The sequence below is a fragment of the Coturnix japonica genome, chromosome 3 (assembly GCF_001577835.2).
Source record: "Coturnix japonica isolate 7356 chromosome 3, Coturnix japonica 2.1, whole genome shotgun sequence".
Classification (NCBI taxonomy): domain Eukaryota; kingdom Metazoa; phylum Chordata; class Aves; order Galliformes; family Phasianidae; genus Coturnix; species Coturnix japonica.
Window position 1 is genome coordinate 26,876,757 of NC_029518.1, and position 18,475 is coordinate 26,895,231.

At 48.6% G+C, this 18,475-nt stretch overlaps 1 protein-coding gene and 1 long non-coding RNA gene across 3 annotated transcripts in view; one reads left to right on the forward strand and one right to left on the reverse strand.

Annotated features, from left to right (window-relative positions):
* Positions 1 to 793: 793 nt before the first annotated feature.
* On the reverse strand, positions 794 to 2,475 carry LOC116653170. Its single transcript, XR_004306600.1, has 2 exons — positions 2,266 to 2,475; positions 794 to 2,140 (listed from the first exon to the last, which is right to left on the reverse strand). It is a non-coding gene; the product is annotated as an uncharacterized LOC116653170 (long non-coding RNA).
* The window catches only part of MDGA1 (MAM domain containing glycosylphosphatidylinositol anchor 1), a 135,638-nt gene continuing 119,185 nt past the window's right edge, over positions 2,023 to 18,475 (forward strand). For both annotated transcript variants that reach the window (XM_015857816.2, XM_015857815.2), the window contains exon 1: positions 2,023 to 2,177. In XM_015857816.2, coding sequence (XP_015713302.1) covers positions 2,051 to 2,177 — 127 coding nt within the window. In that variant the 5' untranslated portion in view covers positions 2,023 to 2,050. The remainder of the gene's footprint in view (positions 2,178 to 18,475) is intronic.

The following is an 18,475-nucleotide window of genomic DNA, read 5'->3' on the forward strand; positions in this document are numbered from 1 at the left end:
AGATGTTCCCTTAGATTGGTTGTAGGGAAGACGAGAGCCGACATGGGTCCGGCGGGAGCCCCGTGCCGCTGCTCTCAGTGCCGTTGCCCCATCCCCAGCGCTGTTTCCCTCCGCCTCACGGTGCTGCATTTCTCTCCCACTGAGCACCACTTATAATAGGAATAACCGCTTAATTAGCGGCGATATCTATTAACCGCTTGTTTGTTAGAGCGTGAATTAGCAACCAGCCCGCTCTTCGAATCGCATCTCTACGTTCTTCTTCTTTAATTACATTTTTATCCAGGCGGTGCCACGGTCGCACAGCGAGCCGATACCTCCAGGGGTGTCCCTCCCCGCGGCGGTGCGGGGCCGGCAGCATCCCGACCCCCGACCACTCGCGACCTCGGCGTGTGCGTGGGGGGGGGGGAGACGAGAGCGGCGTTCCGGAACCGACCCGCTGCGGACGGGCAGCCCCCGCCCCGCCCCGCCGGGCTCGCCCCCAACCCGAGCGCATTGAAGCCCCGCAGCCCGCCTGGAGGGGGGCACGAACTTCGCAGCACCCCAACAACCTGCTGTGCCCCCCCGCCGCCCCCAGCCCCGGGATAAGCCGACCTTGCCGGGGGGGTCCTGAGGATTGGGGTGGGGGGGGAGGACCGCGGGTTGGCGGCTGATTCCTGAGCCCGGAGTAAGTCTCTTTTCTCTCAGCCCTCCGGCGCTGCCCGTAATTGGGCCGGGCCAGGGGGAGGCTCAGAGAATTGAGCAGGAGGCAGGGCTCTGCTGAGCGCGGCCGTTTTAATTGGCTCCTTTTTTTTTCCTCTTCTCCATAACCGTAGGGGAATGAAATGGTGAAGAGGGGAGGGGGAAAACCTGGAAAGCCGAAGGGAAGGAAAAGACGGCACGTTCGGCAGAGCCAGCGGGCAGGGAGGGGTGAGCGGAGCACGGGGCGCGCCGCCCCCGGACGCACCGTCGGGGTCGGCGGAGCGCAGAGGAGCGCCCGGAGCTGCTCCGGGCAACTTTGTGCGAGCGCTTCACCGGCGCCTGGCGGGAGCAAATCAACTTCCTCCGCCTCCGTGACCCTCCTCGGCGGTTCCCTTTCAGCTGCAACCCCCGCGGCAGCCGTCGAGGGGAGCGGCTCGGAGACCTCTGCAGCTGCAAATCGACTGCGCGGTGCGCGGAGGAGAAGCACCCGGCAGAGCCCAGCGCGCAACATCGGGGAAAGTTTGGAAGGGAGAAAGAGGCGGCGGGGAAAGCCGAGCTGAGCCGCGGTGTGCGCGGTGGGGCTGCTCCTCGCCTGCTGCTCCCTTCAGGCTGGCTGGGGTGATGCCGTACAGCTGGGAGAGCAATTGGGAGAAGCTTTAAAAAAATAAAATTAAAAAAAAAAAAAAAAAAAAAGAGGAGAAAAAAAAAACGGGAAAAAAAAACAACCCAACAACCAACCCCTCCTGGATCTGATTAATTACAACAATTCCCTCCTTAGAAGACAAGATTTGGAGAAGACAATACCTATCCCTCCCTCCCTCTTTCAGCAGCTGGCTCCTAGCCCCCCCTCTTTGCTCCCCCTCCTTTTTTCCCTCCACCTCCTCTTTCCCCCGTTCGCTCCTGGGGCTGCGGCCAGAGCCTCTTCGGGAGGAGGAGGGCGGGTGAGGCTCTCCCAAGTTGGCCCCAGTTGGCAGCACTCGGGGCAGCCCGGGACTCCGGCGGTTCCTGCTGAACAAAGGAATCCCCTTTCTGGGAACGGCGCTGGGCCGGCCCGGCTCCTGCTTCTGCTCTGCCCCTTCGGACCGGCCTCTCGCGTGCCCTGGGCATCGTTTTCCTGGACATCCTCGAGCAACCTGGCAAGGGAAAGAGGGAAGCAGCGCTCCGCTTTCCAGCTCTCCCTGCTTCCTTCCCTCGCTCTCTTCTCCCCCTCCTTTTTATTTTATTTTTTCCCCCCTTTTTTGCTGTTGTTTTTAAATTCCCTCCCGGCGGCCCCGCCGGGGGGGTCCTTTCCTCCGCCCGAGGGGCGCCGGTGCCCGGCGGAGCGGGCGCATGGGGCGGCGTTCCGGGAGGCTCTCTCCCGCTCCCCCGCCGGATGCTGCCGGGGCTGCTTTGGCTGCTGTTCCTCGCCCGCGATGAAGGCGCTGCCTTGAAGATGGAGATGATCTGTGTTTTATTCCTCTCTCTGGTGCCGGCGTACAGCAGGGGACAAGGGGTTTACGGTAAGAAACGCGGCGGCGGCGGCTTCTCGGGAGGGAGGGGGGAGGCGAGGGCGCGGGCGGCTGCGATGGGATCAAAGTTAAAAAGCACCTGCAGCAGAAAGTAAACGATGCCGGCGGAGCTCGCCGCAGCTCGAGCGCAGAGACCGATGCAGCAGTAGGGCTCCCGGAGCCTGGAGCTACTTCGTAATTCCTCTCCGTAACCCCTGGCCGCCACGGATTGACGAGCCCGCCGGGATGCTCGCCCCAAGCGCTGCCTCCGAGCGGAGCGGGGCGAGCGCTGCCGTAGGGATTGGGTCCGCCCGGCCCGAGCTCTCGCCGCCGTGGGGCCGCCCCGAGTGGGAGACGCGGCGCCCCCGAGCTGCGCTTCTTCGGGGTGGGGTGGGGGGGGTGGACACGGAGGCGGCCCGGGCCCGACCCCCGCCATCCCCACGGCGCGCTCCCGGGAGGCGAGGGGTGATGCTGCTTATGCGCCCTATGGAACTTCGATGCTGCCCTTTTTCGTTTCGAAGCGGGGTTGGTGGTGGTCTGTAGCAGAGCTGGTGGCGAGCTGCTGGCTTTTATTTTTTTCTTTGCCGTTTCTTATTTTTATTTGGATTGTTATTATTTGGACAGCGATGGCGTTTATTTTCTCCCCTCGCCGATGGTGTGTGGCAAAATACGAGGTCCTGCAGCCCCTCAGCCTCCCGGGGCAGCGCACCCGTGCCCCCAACGAGCGCCAGCCCTGGGGGACAGCCGGGTTGTGCACCCCGACCCTCTCCCCGCCCCTTCCCCTCTCCCGGCCCTCTCTCAGCTCTGGCTTTACAAGCTCTGCATTTCCAATACACTGGGAAAAAAAGAATGAAGAAAAGCAGCCCACAAGCCTTGCCTCTCACAACAAGCCGGCTTTATCTTGGCTTACAACTCAGTTGCGCGCTGCTGTAAAGTCCTTCTGGGAGGCACGGCGCTGCCTCTAACAAGCCCGGCTCTCTGCACGCTGAAGAGAGACCCCAGTGAGAGCAGCCAGCCCCCTCCTCCCCCTTTTAGCAGTTCCTTGTGTGAGCCCTGGCAGAGCTCGGTACAGTCTCACTGACTACGGGTATGTCTTTGTAGGTCACTTTTTAATGATGTATTTCTTCAATGGAAACAATTCCTCCTTTCTCCTTGAGGGCCGGGATGTTAATTTGAGCGTAGGTCTGGTTTGTAAAATAACTATCTTAAATAAAGGGTGGATTGCTTCCATTTCTTTATTTATTTTTTCATCTTTTTCTTTTTCCCCCCTCCTCTCTTTCATCCTCCCAGTTGGTAAATCCAGAGGAAAATTGCAGGGCAACGAAGGGTGGAATGGAATTGCAGTGCAGAAGCCTGATCCGGGTGGGCTGTTTGATCCCTTAAGCAGGCAGAGCGCTCCCAGGCTGAACTTTCTTGGTTTTGTTTCAGTGTGTTTGCTGCTGGGTGGCAGAGCGGCCTCTCAGTGACAGGGACAGAGACACCTGCTCAAGTGTGCCTGAGGAGGCTGTTCCTTCAGCACAGTGAGCCCGCATTTGTTAGAGTTGTTGCTGAGTTACATCTCCAGAACAACTTACTCGTGGCTTTGTCTTCTCTCAGAAAGAGAACGGAGAAGCTGCTTGCAAATAAAACTCAGATAGTCTGGCGCTGAGATAAAAGCATCATCGTTTTGAGAAGTACCATTTGTACTTCTGGCTGTTCTTGTCCTTAGCCGCACAAAGGAGGACATCTGCTCCTTTTCCTGCTCTCCCTTCCCCATGTCTCCATCTATTTCTGAGGCTGGGAGCAGCCCCAACCACTGCTGGGACAACTAAAGTGGGTTTAGGGAGTGGTGATGCTGCCCCTCTGTTCCTGTGTGCCCTAAATGTGTTGCCTCTCACCAGAGCTCCGGGCTGGCTGCTGTTGGCTCTGCTGTGTTGTGAGCAATGCTCTGATTGTGGCAATTTTGGGAACTCAGGTGTCACATCTCAGGTCCGTTTTTCTCCTTTTGAGTGTTTGATACTGATGGGGACATGGAGAGGGGTGTGTATTGCTCTATAAATATATTTTGCTTCAGCAAATCTGCTAAGATTAAATCAGATTAAAGCAGATAAAGTATCCATGTGATGTACTCTTTAAATAATACACCCACGTGGATGCACACAAAAGACTTCTGTCTGGGAGAGCGGAGTTGTTGGAGAGCTTTATTGAGGGGAACGGCATAAATAAAGCGTGTGTAAAGGGGCTGCTGGGAAAGGAGTGATGGCACTGGAGGTGCGATTTAATTAGGAGTCAAGGTGCTGTCAGCTGCTACCTGAAGAGGCTGTTGTACAAATTGGCATTTGTTGCAATGACTGAAGAGTGTCTGAAGCCCTCTTCTCATTAGCTGATCCCACCTCTCCTGCCTTGCTGGTTGGAGCAGGACGGGGCCGGCCTGGTGCACAGAGGGCAGCTCACAGGCTGTCAAGGGGCAACTTCTGTAAGGCTTTTGCTGTGCCCTGTTCTAATACGGTGTGTGCTTTTCTGTCCCATTAGTGCTGCTGTTGGCGTGAGGCACGAGCTGTGACGTATGTATGGGAAATGCCACCGTTTGCAGAAAGAGAGGAAGAGGCAGCAGGAAAAGGCTGCTGCCCTCCCATGCTTGAAGTTAACTGTGCTTCAACACTGAGCATCAGTGGAAGAGGAGGAATAGAGGGGCTCTGAGGGGATGATGCCTCTTGTCTCCTCTTCAGAACTTTGCCTTCAGAACTTGCATAGCTCCAATGCAATGTGCGCAGGGCTGCAGCTTTGCTTCCTGCATGTGTAGCATACAGCTAACATTACTGTGTGCCCAGCAGCCAGCACAGCCTGGCTGAGCAGCAGCAGGGCAAAAGAGAGAGGGATGCTGTGCCCCTGCCTACTGTAACTCACCTGCTGAAGGGTGCATGAAGGATCCTTCAGAATGGCCCCTCTTGGGACTCTGAGTGCAGCATCGCCCAAGCTGAATGTCACAGCCCATGCATGTGTCCCTGCTGCCTGTTCTGGGGGAGCAGACACTAATGCCAGCTGTCCCGGACCATCCCTGTCCCCTGCTGCCAGTCACTGCTTTGCCAGCAGGAGTGGGGCTGCAGGCAAGGAGCTCTCAGCTTCCTTGGTGTTAGCCTCGTGCTTCCTGTGCACTCTGAGATGGGGCAGCAGGTCACTGGGTAAGGCAGCAGTGGGGCTGGCTGACTGGTCCCTCTTGGAAAAGGGGTGTGTGAGCAGGAGGATGGGAACGGCTGTCCCCCAGGCTGTTATATAGCTGTGTCATCTACATGTGCACAATATACTGTGCATGTATATGTATACATCCTTCTCTTTGTGCTCAGCCATTTCTCCTTGTTGTCCATCTCTTAAATCTTCGTTGACCCAGCTGTACCCCTTTGTTCCAGGCATTTTGTAACTGGAGGGCTACACCCAAGGATCAGGCTGGTCCAGGGCTTGCGTGCTTCTCCAGAAGCTCTGTGGGGTCAGGGCATTAAGTCTGCCCACCTCATGCTCCCCCTCACTGCAGCTCTCTCCAGATGCAGTGTATCGGCCTCACCCTTCTGTGCCACCAGAGCCTGTGTTTGGAGGTCAGGTCAGCAGCTTCACACACCTGATAAACCCTCAATTGACTTTAATATGCAGCACCAAAGAAACGACATTATGCTTTTGACAGGTTGTTTGCAACTTGCTGGTAGGAGTCAAAATATTTCAGTATAGGTGTCATCAGAAACCACCATCCTATGCTAATTTTGGTGGGAACATGAAGACAGATGTTGGATAATTTGACATGAGCAGCTCAGCTTTTGAAATTATCACCGTGTCAGGTTTGCACTGGATTTATCTTTCTTTCTTATTTTTTATTATTATATATATAAATTTCAGACGATTCTAAGAGATGGGGTGGAAGATGCAATAAGGGCTCTATAAGCAGCTGAGGGTAGCCTTGGAGGTTTACCAATCAGACAGCGATTCAGCAGTGGCAGTGAGGGATGCTGTGCTGCTGGGACTGCTGTTCTTATTGTAAATGAGAAGACAAAGAGACTGGAGACTAGAGATAGTGTGAGGCTTCTCTCCAGCCTGAAGCCTGGGTGTTTCCCCAGATCTGGGCTGGAGTTACTGTTATTCTGCTCTTGATTGGTGAGGTTTTGGTCTTCCAGTCCCTCCTTCCACCCATACTGTGTTCTTTAGCTTTGTTAACCATAATTTATGCCAAAGAATTTTGCCTGCACAACTACAGCTCATGGAAGCATTGAGGAGTGGAGTTTGTGCCCCTGTCCCAGGCTGGATGAGGCTTTGAGCAACCTGATCTACCTTAGGCATCCTTGTTTGTTGCAGGGGAGTAGGACTGGATGGCCTTTAGGGATCCCTTCCAATTCAAACGATTCAATCATCCCACCCAAGCTTCACCTGCTGGATTTAATTCAAGCTGGAAAAATGTGTCAGTATCCCCCAGGCTTGTGGAAGACAGTGGAGGTTGTGATGCATCTGTGTAGAGCAGGGCCCTGTGATGCACTAGGGGTAGGGAGCGTGTGTGCTTTGTGTCTCTATGCTCATGTTTAAGCGGTGAGATTTCTCTGCACTTGGGAGCCAGAGTGCTTGCTTTGAAAGGAAAAGAGCTTTCATCTGCCCTTTGTGGAGGGAAGGGGTTGGAGGAACAACAGAGGTTTATTTTTATAGCCAAGTGCTTGCTTAGTGTTCAAAAGAAGAAATTAAATGTGAGATACCCGGTGGAGTTAGTGATAAAAAAAATAAAATATTTTAAAAAATATATATAGAAAATCAACATGGTTTTAAAGATCTAGGAAAGAAATTGAGAACAGGAGCCAAGAAAGAGAAACCTGGGCATCTCTCATCTTGGCTCAACAAAAGTTGAGGCACAGAAGGGCTCGGCCGGGCCAAGGCCTGTTTGGAGGCAGAGAGATCGTGGCTTTTATCGAAGCAGCAGCTCCAGCTCTGCCCGGCTGCCGGGGGATGCCGCCCTGCCTTCCAGCTCCAGCCCAGCTGCGGCACATCTGGACGCGGGGCCGCGCCGCTCCGCTGCTGCCCGGCAGAGGGGGCTGTTGCAGCGCCCCGGGGCCGGGGGAGCCGCTGGGAGGGTCGGGCGGGGGTCCCGTCCCCAACGGAGTAAGGGCGATTCCTGCACGGACACGCGTGGGGAGCGGAGGGGCGGAGCGCTGCGGGAACCCGGGCTTGGGGAAACGCAGTGCGAGCTTCTGCCCGGCCCCGAGCAGCTCCGCTGGCTGCCTGCCTGCTTGGTTGGTCTGTTTTTGTTTTGGGTCTGGTGCTGTCACGCAGTATCCAAGCAGTGATGATCCTATTTCCTTCTTACTATTTTTTCTTTCTGTGAGTTTTCCATTTCCCATAAAAGATCATGTAAAGAAGCAAGTGTGGACACCGTAAATCCTGATTTGATTTTATCCATGCTCTCAGTGTTTGTGTTTTTTTCTCCCCTCATACACCTGTGTGACTATGAGTTGAAAATAAAGCCATAGAGTCATAGAATGGCCTGGGTTGAAAAGAACACAATGATTATATCTAGTTTCAATCCCTCTGCTATGTGCAGGGTCACCAACCCCTAGAGCCACATCCAGCCTGGTCTTGAATGCCTCCAGGGGCATTCATGTTGGATGTTAAAGGAATCTGAGTAGATAGGAGGGCAGAAGGGTACTTCTCATGGATGGCCTTCCCCTGGAGGAGGACAAATGATGGCATTTAGGTGGCAGCTGGCCAGCAAGTTTTAATCCCTAAATACTCTAGTCTATGGCCAGTAAAGAGGGAAGTAAACAGAGAACTGTTGAAATACCACTGAATAGAAATGATTATTTCTTTCAATTTCCTACTTGCTTTTCCAAAGTAGCCAATCTGGTCACACCAGCATATGCTTCTATCACTGTATATCCAAAATTTACAGTAAGCTTTGTAGTCTAGTTGTGTTTAAAATCCTCTCTAGAGGATGTTCCCTCTGTCCATTCCATAGAGAAAGCTGTGTTCTTAGCATTGCACTCATCATGAAGAGTAGCGCAGAGGCAATTCAATGTTTCAGCAGTTGCAAGTAAGGCAGGACAGAAGTGGTGATGGAGTGGCCTGGTGATAAGGGGTCACCACTGCTGTCATGGGAGCAGGTCGCTGCACTGCTGGGCTGCAGGGACAGGGACAGCAGGGCTCTAGGTGGCTCTCTGTAGCTTCTCTCTTTCCTGTAACTCTTCTTGCTCGTGCTGTGGGTTGCTCATGGGGTGTTGACTGCTGTCCCTCTGCTTGGCCTTGAGCAAAGGAGAAAGAAGAGACGGACTCCTTAGTAGAATCTGTTGTGACAGGATAAGGGGAAATGGTTTCAAACTAAAAGTGGGGAGATATAGATTGGATATAAGGAAGAAGTATTTTACAATAAGGGAACTGAGGCACTGGCACATGTTGCTCAGGGAGGTGGTGGAAGCCTCATCCTGGAGACACCCAAGATCAGGATGGATGGGGCTCTGAGCATCTGATGTAGCAGTAGGTGTCTCTGTTCACTGCAGGGGAGTTGGACCACATGGCCCTTAGGGGTTCCTTCCAACTTAAACATTCTATGATCCTGCAGATGTAACAGAAATCTGTCTGGCTGTGATGTGTTGGCTTGTGGCTTCTCTCTGCTGTGAGCTGTGCTGGAGGATAAATGGCATGCAGGCACTTTTGCTGGGCTTTGTGTAAATGGAAACAGTGGAAGGGTGAGGATAGCAATTTGCAGAGGTGCAGTAAGGGCTGTAATTTCCAAACAAATATTAGTACACGTTGCATAAAGAAGAGCTGGCGCAACACTGAAAGCTAAAGTCAAGCTGTGAGGAAGGCTTTAGGATGTCTGCAGGTGGACATTTAATGTGAGAAGAGCTGCTTGATGTTACTGCTCCTGTTTCGGGAGGAAATGGTCCTTCACTAATTGGCATAAATTGTTCTAAGAAAAATGTGGATGGGAATCTTGTGCATCACTTGTGTCCCTCCATGATGGAATAAAAAGAAAAAAATGAAGGTGTGATTCACAAAGATCTTTGAGAAACACAGCAAAACGCCTTTTGGGTACAGATGCCTCACATGTTGGAAGAGTCATTTGTAGGATTATATGGTGAAGAGTGACTGCCTCTTGCTAAGTTTAGCGTCTGGATCATTCCAGCTCAGAGCACCACTTGGACCAGTGGGGATGTGAGAAATGGAGGCTCACAAACTAATTTGACTTCAGCTGGAGAAGGGTGGCTGAGTTCCCCTGACAGTCGAGTGCATGTCTGATGTGTTCACTCAGCTGCTCTGGAGTATTTACACCACAGTTGTTAGACACTGAAAATCCTCTCAGGGCACACAAGTAGGGTTCCTCATGGGTTTAGGGTTTTCCCATCACTATAGTATATAGGAGTATACATCCTACAGACATTCCACTCTGCCTGAGAGAAAATGATTCACCCTATGCAGAATGGAGAATCGAACATCGATGAAGTTTTCACCATTCTTTTCTACCTGGTAGAGTGCAGCTGGTATTGAGTGCGATCCCTGCAGCTGACAGGTGCAAGATAAATACATCCCCAAGAAGAAATAAGTTTGTATATTAGGTAACATTTCTTCTCAGGATGAGTGGTGAGGTATTGGAATGGCTGCCCAGGGAGGTGGTGCAGTCACCATCTCTGGAGGTGTTGAAGAGCTGTGTGGATGTGGCACTGAGGGACATGGTCAGTGGGCATGGTGGGGGTGGACCGGTGGTTGGATGAGATGATCTTTGAGGTCTTTTTCACTCTTAATAATTCCATGATTCTAAACTGCTGAGAACAGATTCTTGTCCGGATATCTCTGACTCATTATTATTTAGCCATAGAAACTACTTTCATTAATGAAGGAAGTTAAATGATTTTTTTATGGCATCTAAGGAAGGACAGTAAATAATACTGATTTGCCTATGAATGAGCAGTGATTTGGGATGGGTTGAAAAAGCAAGAAACAATATCATAGGTGTGCTACTGTGCATCTGGGCCAGAGGAGAAGTGATGGTAATGAGGTTGGAGCTGTGTCTCTTGCAGTGAGGCTGGATGCCAGAGCTGAGCATAGCTGTTGAAGAAGGGATGTCTAAATACACAATATGTTCTTTTAATTACGTGCTAAGTTCGTATTCCTATGTTTATTACAAGAACAAAGATAGGGAAATCTCCAGCTCTTGTTCCACAAATGCTGACAAGGGCTGAGAGGAATTAATGTTACATAGTTCATTTTTCTTTTGAAAAAATGTTTTCCCTATTATATTTAGAGCAATTAAAATTTGCAAGTGTGTTTGTGAGAAGGGGTAATCTTGATCTGTGATTAAAAACAATTGCTGCATAAGAACACTTTCTTATCTCTGGATACAGAATCAGAAGAGGGCAGTGGTGATAGCTGCTGGGAAGAGCCCCATGGTAAGGTGCAGTGAGAGACAGCACCTTGCCTTTACAAGAGATAAATGCTTGGGTACTGGATGAGAATAGGGGCTTCCCAGTGTTCTGAGGCAGTGGGATCAGGGGAATGTCTTTGCAAACCAGCCGACCTGAGGCGCACATACACTATGCCTGCACAAAGTGGGGATGTAACCTGCGTGTGCTCCTGAGCTGCCTTTCAGCTGCTGTGAAAGCAATGCTGTGGACAGCAGGTCTAAAATTAATCTTTCATTTTGAATTCTGACTCGAAAAGCTCTCCTCGAACAGCTCCCCGCAAAGATGAGCCCTGCATTTAACTGCAGTTGAGTTTCTCAGTTGGTTTTTTTTCCAAATGGGATAGTCAAGCTCCCAAGGCACACAGCTGCATCTGAGACGTTACCCATAGAAACTAAGCTCCGGTTTGGGTTAAAATAGCACAATAATAGTTTGTTTTCTGGTCAGTGGAATGATACAGCAGATCAGGACTTTCATCCTTATTCCTGCAGAAAAAGGAAATAGACGGTGGAGAATGGCTGTTTACTATGATGCGCATGATTAATACCATAAATCTTTCATGTGGGGCTGCCGGGTGAAATGAATGAGTGTTATCACAACAAATTGGAAGGAGCGGGTGGCTGCATGCTCATGTTTGGTAATCAGGCCTGAAACGTAAAGTAAAAGGAGAAATTAGCCGAAGGTAACGGTGGCTATCAAAGCGCTCTGTGCCATTTGCTAAGCCTTGGCAGAGCTGACGTGCTGCTTTTTGCAGATCACAATGAGCATATGTACCTACTTGTGGCTGATGGTAGTTCCAAGTGGCCAGCAGCAGTGCGTGTGCTACTTGACAAACAGTTCTGCTTCTCAGATTATTGTGGAGACATCCCCAAGTATGTTTGCAGCATATGGCTTGCTTAAGGAGATCGCTTTGGATAAGAGACACCCGATAAGACACAGCAGATCAGCTGTGTATCGCGCAGCTCCCTGGGGTCAGCAGGGTGTGCAGTACAGGCACAGAAAAGAACATTGAGGGGAGATGGGGAGTGAGCCCCACAGCACAGCACTGCGGGCTTCCTTGTGTTGAGTGGGTCAGCAGCACCCAACAGTGTGTGGGAAAGCTCCAGCATAGCTAATTGTAAATGGCGTTTTAATTTAGGAATTGCACTTGATTATTTCAGGGCAGGTTTAGAAGAAGCAAATGAGGAGGTGGGGAAAGGAAACCTCAGCGTGAGCTCTTTGCTGGCTAGGCCTAAATAAAAGCTTTGCAGAAGGAGGAAGCAGAGGAAGGTGCTAAAAAGTACTATGATCTGCAATGTGCTTGGAGATATAGATAGGGAAATGAGAAGGAAATGTGTCTAGCTATTGCTAGATTTAAAAAGAGAGAAAAGAAATTGATGCTGTTGACAGTGTGTAAATTCTAGGAGTGAGCATATTTCTCTCTTTCATTGCCCTCCTGGTAATACCAGCGACATTGTTGCTGTTGGAAATGAGGGATTGAAGAGTGAGTGAGAAGCATCGTCCTCAACAGGCAGGAACTGTGTTGGAGTGGAATCACACATTTCCCAGAGGGCGAGAACTGGAGCTGCAGGGCCATGAAAGTGGGATGCTCTTAGCACCCCTTTGCAAGAAACAGGAGAATCTGATGCACCTCTTACATATATATTCCTGTACCAGTATTTTAAGTATCATGAGCAAGAATTGTTTTTTCCTGTTGTATGGGAAACTGGTAATCACAGCCTGAACACTCAGATTAATCAGCTGAGGCAAGTGTCTGGTCAGCTGTGGGAGCACAGGTGAGAGTAGTTGAGCTGTGCTCCCAGAAGGGGTGGAGCTTGACTCCACCTCCTCTAGACCTCATTTAAGGGCTGACCACCACTAAGGCAGCATCTCTTGGAGATTGCTCCCTGGTGGAAATTGCCTCTGCATTTCCCAGGGAAGGTGTCCATATTGGTGAGTTTTTCCTTATAAATAACCTTTTGAATATTGGTTGTCATCTTTGTGTCATTCCACCTTACACCTGTAGGAAACAGTTGTAGTAATGCTGAAACTGGAGCCCAAATCCCAGGATGGGATAGAATGAGCAACAGCTTGTGATTATGGGTCTCTCTTGCTGAACTAACACTTTGGATTATTATTATTTTTTTTTTTCTATACCATGTTGTCTGATTGAGTTTAAGACACTGTAATTAGTTGTTTCAGTATATTTGGCTGATTGCATTTTTCTTGATACAAGGTGTAGCGGAAATGCTGTCATGGCTTGAACCAGTGATTGAGTCCTTGGTGGGAATGCAGGGCCAACCCAGGGGTGTTCAGGTGCATGTAATGTACCTGAATGACTAGAAGGGGTGAAACCAGGATCCTCCTCTTCTCAGATCCCATTTAAGGGCTGGTAGTGAAGATAAGGGTATTTTGCTGGAGATCCCTGTGTACCTGAGGCCCTTCTGAATGTGAGCATCTTCTTTCCTTTATTTCCGTGGCTATTGTAGTTGAGCAAATCCTCAGTTGCTGCAGCCTGGGACCTTTCTGTTCTATTGTCTTTGCTGCACTTTCCATTGTGTTAAGCAAAGTCTTATTTTTGGCTGTTTTGTCACGCCTCCTTGCCTTACAGGTATTGATGACTTTCCACCTGTTAGCCTAGAAGGAAATGATGCAGCTAAGGGGGGGTGGGAACAAGCAGGCAGCCACTGTGCCTAAACTGTGAGGATCCGATGGCCAGGCTCACTCCAGCCTCTGTCATTGCTTGGTTGGGAGGAATGGTTGTGTTTCTTCAGCTCCTCTATGAAAGCAAAAGTTAGAAGGACAAATAAAATCTTGGAAGAATTACTGATATCTATCCTGGCTTCGGTTTTTGGCTCTGCTGTGCTACTCATGTAGCTGGTATTTTAGTTCAAAGGGAGTTAAATGTAGATGAGATGTTGCTCTGGTGAAAATGCTGGCCTGAAATGATGCACATAATAACTTGTATCTGTCAGTTTTGTGGGGTTTTTTTGTTGTTGTTGTTGTTGCTGTTGTCTCTTTCCAATTCTGTTTGAAGACTTCACTGAAAGACAAGTATGTTAAAATAAATACAGCAAGCATTAAAACAAAACACAGGATGTCATGTCTGTTCGTTTCTCCCGGTGTGAACGGGAAGTGATGCCATGTGTCTGCCTCAGATATTTTGAAGGTAAAGCTGGTGATTGCAGGGAAGACACAGACAAGCAATTTCAGTTGCAGTGTGGAGTCCTATCTTAGTAGAATCATAGCATCATAGAATTACTCAGGTTGGAAAAGACCTCAAAGATCATCAAGTCCAACCGCAGCCTAACCGTGGTACCCTAAATCTATCAACCCTCTGCTAAATCATATCTCTGAATAGTTCAGAGGTTTCCAGGGATGTGACTTTATTTATTTCCTCCCATCATCATTACGTTTTGACTTGATTTTTGCAGTGGTGTGGCAGCTTCCACTTGGATGCGTTGGTGAGCATCATTTCATTGATGGCTGGCTGCTGTGGTCACTAGGCTACTGCCACTTCAGGCAGCCCCTGAGGTGCCTACAGCAAGGTGCTGCTGGAGAGCCCATGTGTGAATCTGCTTCGTAAAGCAGTAGGATGCTTGCTTTGTGCAAGCAGAATGCAGTGCCTTAGGACTTAAGCTGACTACATGCAATGCTTACGCAGAGTCATTCTCTATAGTTAGGACTTTCTGGATCTGATGGTTTCTCAAGAGGAATTCCTTGTTTCTCTGTTCTTGAAAAGCTTCTGAATGCTTTGATTTCAAAACCCACTTCTCTGAAGGACTTGGATTGTGTTTATAGTTACTCCACAGTGTGCTAACTCTTATACTTGATCTGTAGCTCCAATCTCAGTGAGTTATGCCTCCACTTTCATTGGTTGCTCTTGGAATGATGGGACAAACAATCTTTCCTACTCACAAGATTTTTAACTGTTTCCTATGGTAGCTGATATTCAAGTATGCTTTCCTACAGGCTGCAAACATAGCACTCTTGTGACTTGCTGTCTCTGAGCAAACTGAGAGCAGCTGGCAACGGTAGATCTTTCTACCCTTTGCTCTGGGAAAGGAGGAATTTTTCCTTTCCTTGGCTTAATTGCATTATACTTAGCTGAGACCATTTTTCCTTGCCTTTGTCACCTGTGTTTTTACCTAGCTCTTCTTCCGGCCTCGAAAAGTGCATCTGAAAGGAAGAGACATAAATAGAAGTAGTGTTCAGGATATCGCTCAGCTTTGGAGATGTATGCCTCATAGTGGGGAGTCTGTGTTCCTTTGTTCCTGCTGTCTTTCCCTCTGCCTTCTGGCTTTCCTTGGTTCCCGTTGTTCCACCTTCAGAATCCTAGCTGTATTCACTTTGCCTAAAATATTTGTTTGAATAGCAAAAGCTATATTAAAAGGACGCATTATCAGCTTAGTTTAAATACACATGTTGGCTCTGTGAGAGAGTGCTTTGCAAAGAAAGTCTGACTGTATGCTTTTGCACATAAAATGAGCGTGCAATTAAAAGGTCTTCAACAGAAGAAAGCCCTTTTCTCCTGCTTCCTGGCATGCAAATGCTGGCATGCTTCTGTATTAGGATTTGTTGCAGGGGAAAACCAAACAGCAGTGAAATCATGCTGGCATTGCCTTTATACAGAGCTATAGGACCAACGGCAAACAGCAGCTGGAAGCTTGGTTTGATCTTTCTGTATGATTAAGTTGCAGATATGGTGCTGGTGGGAAGGTAATTTCCTGAGCCCCTTTCACAAAGGATTTGAGCATTTTTGGAGTAACTGTCCTCCATCTCTGTTTATGGCAGTCCTTCAGATCTGGCACTCTGTGTGGGTTGCTGTGGTACAGTGCCTTCAGAAAGGCAAGAGGCTGCTTGGCGTTGTAGGTTCTTCCCCTACCTTCACTTCTTTCTTTAGTCTTCATTTTCAGAACACCTTGTGTGCTGTGGAAGCTGCCTCCAGGCCTATGAAGTTGCTGTGGGTCTAAGCTGTTTCTACCAACTGCACGTATTACATTTGTTACTCTAGGAGAAATACGCAAGAAGAATCCAGGCGTAATGTGTTTTGGTTCTGCTGCTAAACACTTCAAAGAAGATGGACTTTTCTGCTGTGTCGGTTTCTCCCCTTTTTTTCCTATTAATCTCACTGTGATTATTCATACATGTTTGAAATTAAATGAATCATCCCACTGTGGTGAGAACCTTGCCTGGTGGTCATCAGGGAGTTGGGATTCAAGGGGCAGCTCCTGGGTATCTCGGGCTATGTGAGATCTGATTGTCGGACTAGATGATCTTAGTGGTCATTTCCAACCTCAGTGATTCTGTAATTATGTAAAGTGAGGCAGGGTTGGCAGTCTCCAAGGCTGCTTCTATAGCCACACTAATGTTCTCTGTTCTTGTGTTTTCTCTTCTGGTCTGAATGGTTATCGCTGGTTCCATTTTAAGAGCAGGAATGAAAGAGTGACCTTTTGGCTGTTTTGTTTTTCCTGTCAAATTAGTTGCTTTTCAGATTCCCTGTGCTTCCTTACTCTGATTTCCTTTCTGTTTAGAGACATCTTGCAAACCCCTACACCTTCTATGTAGCTTCATCTGTGTGAAATCTGTCCTTAAAGTCCTTCCTCAAAACAGAAGTTGAGGAACAGACCTTCTGTGTGTGTCTTCTCTTGTATTCTTATCCTGAACTTGCGCTTTGAATATGCCTTTCATTTCTTCAGTAGGTTTGGCTGAATGGGCTTCCTTGCCTTCTCTGGTTGTGTGAGCGGTTCTTGGGGAAGCAGATATGTTCCCAGATAACTTGTCTGTCTTCCCATCATCCTCTAGGAAAAAAGCCAGGTCTAGATGTTCCACTGCTTGTGTTTTCTGGGTTAGTGCATCTGCTGGAATGATACCCTTTCTGGTGTGAGCACTGGTTGGGCCAAACTGCTCATCAGCCCAGTGCAGACACTGAGAGGAAGCCAAAATGCTACTTTTCCATGTACCAGGATAGAATCCCTCCAGGTGCTAAACTTGCCAATATGGGAAGAGAATGCTGTACTCTCACGGTACTCCTCTGCTTAGAGCACATATCACTGCTGGATCTGTATTTTTCTGTTTCCTCATTAGTTTAGAATTACAATATTGCTACAACATCTGGAGATAGGTTGAATAGAGATGAGTTCAGCCTCCTTTGCGTCAAAGATGAGGAGGATGTCATGCAGTTCTTTTCTAGTTAAACTGGAAGAAAGGTCTCTCAGGAGCATGTCTCCTTCTAGAGCTGATCTTCTGCAGTACTTGGTAGCTCTTCTCCAGGGGTATGCATACCCACAGACCTACAGGGAGGTGTCTTAGGTGAGTAGTATGGTTGTAGGTATTATAACAAATATATTGTTCATCCGTCTTGGGAAAACTGCTTTCATATTTCTAATACCCCTTGGAATTCCTGCTTGGGGGAATTTGTGATGTTTTCTGTTCTGGGAGCTCTGTGGCCACTATCCAAGGAATGTGAAATTTCTGATTTTTATGGTAATCAAATGGAAATAGAAGAGACCAACACAATATACAAGGGTGAGAAGAAAATCTACATTTCCTTTTAAAGGAAGGATTATGCCCTACAGATCTTCTGGTTGGAAGGAACCTCTAGAGTAATCTGGCCCAGCTGTTTGCTGCAAGCAGGGCTAAGCCTGAGGCTGGAGCCAACTCTGAAGTTAAGACAAGTTGCTTGGGTCATTCTCCAGCTAAATTTTGAGCGTATCTAAGGATAGGAATGAGCTCTTTGTTCCCCTCTGCTGGTGTTTGACAAACCACAGGACTATATATATATATATATATATAGCCTAGTGAGAGTTTCCTGTGTTTCTAAAGTGCTTTGATTTAACTCTGCTGTAGTTAGCATAGTCCTGGTGTAGCCTGTCATGAAGACAAACAGAGAAATCGTAGATGCACTGGCACAGACGTTTCTACACTTTTCATTTTACGTACAATGCACTCATAGAATCATTAGTGCTGGAAGGGATCTCTAAGATCACCTAGTTGAACTATCAGCCCATTCACAACACCCTCTAACCATCTCCTTCAGTGCCACATCCATGTGGTTTTTGGAGTCATGGTGACTCCTCCACCTTCCTGAGTAGCCTGTTCCAATGCCTCACCACTCTACCTGAAAAGCTTTTCTTAATACCCAGCCTGATCTCGAGTAATGGCCATAATTAATATTCTTCTGTGAAAATAACAACCAAAAAAAAAAAAGATTAAACAAGCGTGGAGTCAGAGATGGTGCAAAATATCAATCAACCTACTGCCCACATACAACAGGGAGAAAATCCTTTGCGCGTGTTTATATTTAGATGTGTGTGTTTGTATGTAATACGAATATTATGTATGCATATTACACAGACAAACATGTTTTGCAGCAAGTTGATTGAGGTACCCAGTTCTGGGTTTTTTGATAGGAAAGCAGGGAGTGTCCAGGTGTCCTGCATTGTGTGATTTGTCAGCATGAGTTAGATGCATCCCCAGGGCATAGCAACAAATGACTGGGTAGGAAGAAAGATGCACGGTTTCTCAGGATGCTTTGTAAAGGGAACTTCAGGTCCTGTTCAGACTGCTTAGTTCAAAGACACTTGTGGTGTGCTAATGTGACAAGGGGACCTCATCTCACGTTGGTTGCCCCGGGGTTTCTTTACACTTTGAGTTCTCCATGGGTGCCCAGTTGGCAGCCTTGCTTCACAGCATGAAATGCTGGAGTAGGAAACTGAAGATTTGGTTTTGCTTTCTCTCTTCATCTGACACAATTGTAGTTGGCGTGGAGAGTGGGAAGCTGGGGTAGGAAGTAGGTTTTATTTTACTCCCACTGAATTTTATCTGGGCAACGTGCCCTGTCTGAACAGTTGGCTTGGTAGCATTTTTATTTTCCTAATGTGCTTAGTATCTGTTCTTTGTCTTTCCCTCTCTTGTAGAGCCATTTCCAGA